This window comes from Helobdella robusta (genome assembly GCF_000326865.2).
Source record: "Helobdella robusta unplaced genomic scaffold HELROscaffold_29, whole genome shotgun sequence".
NCBI classification, from domain to species: domain Eukaryota; kingdom Metazoa; phylum Annelida; class Clitellata; order Rhynchobdellida; family Glossiphoniidae; genus Helobdella; species Helobdella robusta.
In genome coordinates this window covers 1,973,553-1,982,181 of record NW_008704475.1, presented here as the reverse complement: position 1 = coordinate 1,982,181, position 8,629 = coordinate 1,973,553, and the positions used below count along the sequence as shown (strand labels likewise).

The window sequence follows — 8,629 nt, the reverse complement described above, 5'->3', positions numbered from 1 at the left end:
ATCCGGTTGCGGTCGCGGAATGGCTCAGACCCGGTCTGACCAAACAAGGAATGTAAGCAGAGGGGCAACAACAACATTGTGTCTATTAGCAGATATAATAGAATATATTAATAGTTGATGATGTTCAAAAATATTTTGTTGGTTGTGTACAATTTCATTTCAATATAGCTAAAATGTGATTAAAAACAAATTATAATCAATAACAGTTACATTTTTATGTCAACAAACAATTGAATTAAATAATTTAAAAAACATTTTAATGAAAAGAAATGATTAGATGTTCAACTTCATTGAATCAACTGATCAAATAAAGAAAACCAGTCAAACGTTTGTTATACCTTTGTTTGAAAAAACGTTCAAAATTAATGAGTCTGTTTTTAAGAACTGAATTACACTGGCTTTGTTTACCAATAGAACTCAATTATAACTAGCTCTAATTGTTAGAGATTGCCCCAGCGAATTTAAGAAAAATTTTAAATCCCGTACCGGGGGTAATAACTCAAGTTCAACTGAGATCTTCCTTCAATGCGGTTTTGTGCTTCTGCTGTTCAAATTTTCTGATTTATGTAGAAGAGTGTTTTCTGTAGTTTAGTTTATCAAAACGAACCTAATTTTGTATTGTTTTCATTTATAGACAGCCAGGCAGAACTAAAAAAATTTTTTTATATCTTTTATATGTTCTGGTATTTTGTAAATCAACAAGGCAAACATTGAAAAAACGTTGAAATATATTAAATCAGTTATTAGATTTATTACCATTAATCTTATTGTTAATATCATACTTATTATAATTAATATTATAATTAAAACTAAATATTATTTTTCAATACTTCTGACTAGTTGTCTATGTTAATTGATCTATTGATTCAATGCTTCTGAACGTCTGATCATTTCCAATATGTAACGTTTTTGTCTTTTAGTTTAGATAAAATTATAAGATAAGCTACAATGTCATTGAGTTTGAACTGTCCGAACATTATTTTCGTAGCTATTCATTATTCCCATTTGATAATGATTTTTTGGGTAAAAACGTTGAAAAATTTAACATTAATTCCTTACAAAACAAGAACAAAACACATTAACATAAACACTAAACTGGCCAGAACGTGATCTGAACAATTTTATTGATATTTCATATATTTACTTTTACATATAGGTCAGCATTGACATTTACTTGTATCATAGACACCTAGAATTAAGGACTGACGGCACTCATGCTCGGTATTTCAAGCTTGGGTTCGTTGCAAAACTTAGGTTTTTTTGCATAGAGGTCAAATCACTTCACAATGAAATTTAAAATTTGGTATAAACCATATACACATTCAACAAAGGTGTTTTATACAAATAAACTTCTGTTCATTAAAATATTTTATTAAAAAAACAAATTTATTTCGTAAATAACATCAAACTTTTACTGTCGTTTTTCAACAAAATCTCCTAAATTTGTTATAATCTGTTGCAATTTTGTTTATGTAACATATTGTATGCACATGAAACTATCACCATACTCTGCCTCCACCCCCAGTCTTAACAGTAATTATTATTTAATTAATTAATTAATATCTATTTAATTATTTGATTTATTTATATAACAAAAATCATGAAAATTACTGTCAAATGGCACTAAAATAGCTATGTTGTTCAAATTTGAAATTTTGTTTAAAGTGTGACAACTTTAGATTCATTTGAAAGTTTTTCCTGTAGTTGTAAACAACTAAACTCTTTCTTCTGATTGATTTTATCAAAGACATCAGCTTTTATCAAAAAAAGCCATTGTTTCTCAAGCTGTTCAGTCATTAGCATCTGGAGCATCGTTGCCTGGCATTACCAAAAACTTTTCTAAAGGATCTTGACCAAATGCTAAAGGCAGTACATACTGGAACTGATGATCAGAAAGAAGTATCTTAGCAGAAGCGATGTTGGATTTGGTTTTCGCTACAAATGCATCAGCTGTAAAATTTGTGAATTTGCATTGTCGTACATCAGGCCCATTATGACAGCTTACAATGACATCACACATGCCTGAGAGCTTCTGGAAGCTGTCCCACTGAAACTGTCATGGTGTTTTGGCGACGTCACAAAGTTTTACAGTATTGTACCGGTTTTTGATATGCATCATCTTAAACCACGTACAGTTTTTCTTTCAAGGTAAGTATTACAGGCTTTTTATGGAAATCTTGGCACACCAAAGGTACACTCTGGCACTGCAGGATTTAGGTATGTACTGATGTAGAAGTAAGTTTTATGAAACATACAGCTGTCACTATCTTCTTCGTACAGGGTTTCCACATCACACTTGTGTGCAACAAAACTCTGACCATCTTCAGTAAAATGTAGATCTTGTTTTGGCTCAGTGATCTCATTATTTTGAATGATTTTGAATACATGCACATCGTCATATAGAAGGAATATTTTAGTGACGTGGCCTGAAAGATTCAACAGTTCTGGGCTACCAAGGTTGTTTTACAATGATTGATTCATTGGACAACTTTCGCACACTATAGATAAAACAGTACAGAATAAAACAGAACATGACAGAACAAATCAGGATAAAACAAAGCAGAATAAAACAGAACAGTGATAAAACAGAGCAGAGAAAAAAGAACAAAAACAGAATAGAACAAGGATAAAACAAAACACTAATTTTTGAATTTATTTATTCTTCAGCACTTTCATTTATTTATTTGTAATATTAAACAGAAAAGCTGTCTTATTCTGTTCGGTTTTTTTTTATCCTGTTTTGTTTTTTGTTCTAATTTATCACTGAACCAATGGATAAATTATGACATTAAGGTTTAAAATTAAAAATTTTAGCTATTTTAAAGCCATGAACCCCAGTTTTGTTATGAACTCAAGTTTAAAATACTGAGCATTGTAACACTTCCAATATATTTCATATGCATAATAAATTGTATACACATAATTTTTATATATAACAATAAAATATAAATGCGTTTTTTTGTTAGGTTAGACTTAGACTGGAGATGTATAATAAGGCATAAAGAACTTTTAAAAAATAAATTTTATTTATTGGAAAGGATGTCCAATTTTACCTTACTAGTGTTAATTAATAATAGGTTATTTATAATTTAAGTTCATTCGGATCATGTCAGTCAGGCCACTAACTAAAGCAAGCTGCTAACTAACACTAACTAACACTAACAAACTTATATATACTCAGTATATCTGTTAGAACTTCGAAGTTATAAATATAAATAACTGAAATAACAGCGATAACCTCAAACTCCAAAACAAACAAACGTAGGCAAGCAAAGAGTCCTTAAAATTCCAAATTTAAGAATTCTATATTTTTTATCAGATGACGACTTTCAGTAAATAAAATAGAAATATTAAACGATCGTTTCAAGTTCCGTCGACGCGATCTTTAAACACTTCAGCTGAGACGAGAAAATATTTTAAACCACAAATAACTAAATAACTTGACCTACAAATTATGCACGAAGAGAGAGTAAAAAAGAGAGTAATATTGGAAGACGTGTTACATTAAAATCATTATCATGCACACGCACGCACTTGCACACACGCACACACACACACACACACACACACACACACACACACACATGCTCACACATATAAACATTTAAAAGTGTTAACAAGAAACTAACTAACGCGGAACATGTTGTGATTATCGTCAATAATTGCATTTCTTAATTTAATAATTATTTAAAAAAACACAAACTACAAGCAAATTCTTAGAAAACCTCAATGATCAACTGAAACACAAACTTAACAGGAAGCTATTTCTCTTATTATCTTACCTGATTCTAAAACTCTTGATGTCTCTCACAAGTTTCGTAGTCTAGGTTTTATCTTTGATTCTAGTATGTCTCTTTTTTCTCAGATTAATGGTGTCGCAAGAAGCTTTTACTTTCATCTACTGTGAATAAAAAAAACTTTTGTCTTTTTCTGATAATCCTACTCTTTTCCTTCTTGTTACTTCATTAGTTTTTTCTAGAATTGATTATTGTAACTCGCTCTACTGTGGTCTTCCTGATTCTATACTCTATCCTTTAAGTAAAGCTTTTAACTCTGCTGCTCGTCTCAATCTAAATTATTTCCAAAGTATTTTTCAGATATATTAATATATATATATTGAGCCTAAACGCCCTATATATATATATATATATATATATATATATATATATATATATATATATATATCCATGCTCGTGCCCATTTCTTTTTTCATATATCTCAATATTTTGCTCTCTTCTACTGGCTAACTAAAAAAATATAGAATAATTTTTAAAATCTGCCCATTAATGTACAAGTCTCAATTTAAACTATTTTACAAATACTCAACAGATATATTAATTGAATCTAAACGCCCCGGTCTTTTTGTTTTCAAATTTTCTTAACCAGTGTTAAATATTTTTTTGCTAAATTTGCGTTTGCTTTTTCTAGTCCTTTTTTGAAAGTTTCTACCTCCTTCTTTAACTACTTTTTCATCACTTGTAAAATTCAGAGCAGAACTCAAATTTGCAAAATTCACTAAAGAGGGCTGTTGAACATTGCAAAAAAAACACTTTACAAGCCAATTGATATATATATATATAAATATATTTATCTATCATTTGCGTGCCTTATCGTTTCAGGTCATTGGTGACCATCGATCTCCACAAAACCCAATTTTTAACATCTTGTAGTAGTTGAAATGTGCTGATATTCAACAAGTGTCACAAGGACTTCACGAATCTTTTTTCCCTGCAATATTTCCAGTAGTTGTTAGATTTTCCAGTCTTTTCTTCCGTATGATGTGACCAAAAAAACTGTAACTGACCCCGTCGGATTATCTGTAGTAATTTTTTTCTATTATAATCGGACTGTTTAAAATAAAACATAAAATAACATCAATAGTAATGTTTTTTAATAACTTCCTAATATCTAATATTTAAATTTAAAAATTAAAAAATTCTATTATTTAAAAAATAAAAAAATATATATATATATAATTATTGATGAAAATTACAGCAAGTTTGGTGTTAGTTAATTTCCTGTTTAACTTTTTGATTTTTCTAAAGGTGATCGTAAATCATTCTCAAATATGTATATATATAAGCTTGTATGGTCTCTTATATATATATAAGCTTGTATGGTCTCCAAGCTATTTTTTTGTGGTTAATAAAATTTGTAAAATAAAATAAATAAAAATAAATAAATAAATATATATATATAAATAAATAGCCTGGAGACCATACAAGCTTATTAAGCTATATAGGCCACCAAAAAGAAAAACAGACACAATTTAAAAAATTATCAAGCGCATATACGATGACATAATTTGTTCGTTCAACTGTTTGACACAAAAGCATAGCACACTGCACGTAAATTAAACGTTCGTAAAACAAAATGATAATGAAATGAACTAAAATTTGGTTCTTGTAATGTTATCTATAATGTGTAAGATCATACAACAAATTATAATTCAAACTAAAGCCAATAAATAAATACTAACATATATTCATGACATGCATTCAAAAAATAACAACAATATAATTAAAATGTTCAATCATATGATTTTGCCTAAACAAACAACAAATTGAATTCAAACTAAGTCCAAAAATAAATATCAACACACATTCAAGACATACATTATAGCATGACAGTTCCTCTATACAAAGGCAAAGGTGATCCATTGAACTGTTCATCATATCGGGGTATACGTCTGTTAGAACACTCCCTGAAAATTGTCGAGAAAATCATTGAGAGAAGATTAATGTCGTGCATAACAAACGGAAATTATCAATTTAGTTTCTTAGCGGGGAAATCAACAATTGATGCAATTCACATCCTTCGGCAACTGCAAGAGAAGTACCTCGCAAAGCATCAACAACTATCACACATTTTTGTAGACCTTGAAAAAGCATTTGATCGAGTTCCCCGTGAAGCAATCAGGTGGAGCCTACGTCAACAACTCATTCCAGAATATCTTGTTCGACTTGTGATGGAAATGTATACGAATACTAAGACATTCATCAGCCCAACGGTTGGAAACACAGATGCATTTGACATCGGCGTTGGAGTTCACCAAGGCTCGATTCTCAGTCCACTGTTATTTATAATTGTGATGGAAGAAATCACAAAACCAATACGCACTGGTGACATTTGGAATCTAGTATATGCTGATGATATCGTTTTAACAGCCACGTTTGAGCAGAATGCAGCACAGATGTTTGAAGATTGAAACACCAGACTCGCCGATCATGGATTCAAAGTCAACATCAGCAAAACCAAAGCAATGAACACTGGTGAACCCATCCAATCCACAGCTACTGGAAGATAACCCTGTTCAGTTTGTAAAGCTGGTGTAGGTAACAATTCAATCAAATGTTAGCAGTGTAATCAGTGGTATCACAAACGTTGTTCAAAAATAATTGGTTCTTTATCTAAAGTGTCCGATTTTGTTTGTCCTGCTTGCATCAATCCACAACAACAAATTCGAAATAGCACTGTTTTTGAAGCCATTAAAATAGAGAAAGTCACATCGTTTCAATATCTAGGGGATGTTCTGGATTGTACTGGAACAGCTGAAGCTGCCGTTCAAGCACGCATACGTGCAGCCTGGAATAAATGGCATCTCCTTGCCTCTATATTGATGCGGCGTGACATCCCACTACCACTACGATCAAGACTTTATAAATCTGTGATACGTCCGGTCTTGTTATATGGTGCAGAAACATGGCCAATGACAACCAAACTGGAACAACAACTTCAACGAACCGACATGAAAATGCTCCGATGGATGCAACGAATTAGTCTGAAGGACCACATCAAATCTACCAAAATCCTGTGTCGTGCTGGTTTAGATGATATAAAGGACGAATGCCGGCAACACCGTCTGCGGTGGTTTGGTCATGTCAAACGAAGTGGAAACAGTGCCATAACTTTTCTTGCAGATGTTGAAGTACCTGGCACACGTCCCAAAGGCCGTCCAATGAAGTCCTGGTCGCAAACAATCGAGCAAGACATGAAAGCTCTAAGTTTAAATGAAATGGATACAACTGATCGTCTAATTTGGCGCAAAAAGTTGATGGCAAAGAAAACAACGTCCTACCTCGGGAAACTGGGTCTCTGGACGCAAAACGAAGATTGATTCAATATTGACATTGACAAGATTGACATACATTCAAAAACCAACAGCAATAAACTCAAAAATGTTTATTCATATTATATCAGCATAATAAATTTGAAATAACAAAGATTATTTGGAAACGTATAATATTATTTTATTAGAAAAATCAGAAATGCTATTTAAAAATTTGAACTCTGAAGGTAATCTATTCCAAAGTGAAACCCCGGAGGAGAAAAATGATTTATAAATTACTAATCTAGGGTAAGGTTGGACATAATCATTCATTTGTCTTAAAACACGTAACTTTTTATCAGGAGCTTTAAAATGAATGGACAAATTAGGAGGTAAAAAATTTTTATATAATTTAAACATAAATTTTAACAGACCAAAATTATATATTTGTTTAATTGTTAATAGATTAGTTTCTTGGTAAAAACTTGAGACATGGTCATACTTTTTCAAGAAAAAAAGACATCTAAAAATATATATATATATATATACATATATATATATATATATATATATATATATATATATATATTGATGAAAATTGCAGCATTTTCGGTGTTTGTTAATTTCCTGTTTAACTTTTCGATTTTTCTAACGGTGATCGTAAATAATTCTCAAAACCAAAATTTTGTTCATTTTATGCATGATAGAACAAAGAAGCTTTTTTCTGTATTCTTATATCATCTTCGGTGTTCAAATTGATACGTTGACTATGTGGCTAGATGCTCAAATATATATATATATATATATATATATATATATACATATATATATATATATTATTGATAAAAATCACAGCATGTTCGACGTTAGTTAACTTCCAATTTAACAATTTTATCAATAATATATATATATATATATATATATATATATATATATATACTTGTCTCTACTCTACTTTGTTGATTCCTTGTTCGTTCAAAGTGAATACTTAAACTTATTTAATTAATATTACAATATTTAATTTTGTCTTATATAACACTTTAAAGTGTCTTCGTTATCGACAATTCCTCTGTTTCTAAATTTTTTTTGTAGGAAGTATTCCAATTGCCCGTTGTTGAATATTTATTATCAGATGTCTTTGTTCTATGAGTATTGATTCGGCTAGTCGTAAATTATAATGGTTGTTGTTGTAGTGTAAAATTTGAACATTGTGGTCTAAAATTTGTCTAGTAATTTCAATTTTGTGTTTCTTTCTCATGTGATTCTTCATAGCGCCAGTTTGTACGCGCATCGTGAGTCTTCTCCTTGGCTGTCGTGCCCACATTCACCACAATTAGTACATTTGAACAAATATATTAGATGGCTATGATCGATTATCGATTCTGGTTCACTAGTGCAATTGTTTTTCATCACAAGAGATAACGTTTTTGGTTGGACTAGTATATTTTTTATGATTTTTTCATGATTTGTTCATTCTGCTCAAAATCGGTTAACTAGTGATTCTTATAATATATTACTATGTTATTTTTGTTATTATTGTTAGTTGCATTGTTGTTGTTGCTTACTTTTTGTTCTGTACTT

General features: G+C 30.5%; 1 protein-coding gene across 1 annotated transcript; it reads right to left on the bottom strand.

The window, feature by feature from the left end:
* Positions 1-1,789: 1,789 nt before the first annotated feature.
* Positions 1,790-2,393, bottom strand: HELRODRAFT_174376 (hypothetical protein; the record flags this gene model as incomplete). The annotated part of the gene is made up of 2 exons (XM_009020877.1): positions 1,790-2,053; positions 2,319-2,393. 2 exons carry the CDS (start codon positions 2,391-2,393, stop codon positions 1,790-1,792), a joined length of 339 nt encoding a protein of 112 aa, XP_009019125.1.
* Positions 2,394-8,629: the final 6,236 nt, after the last annotated feature.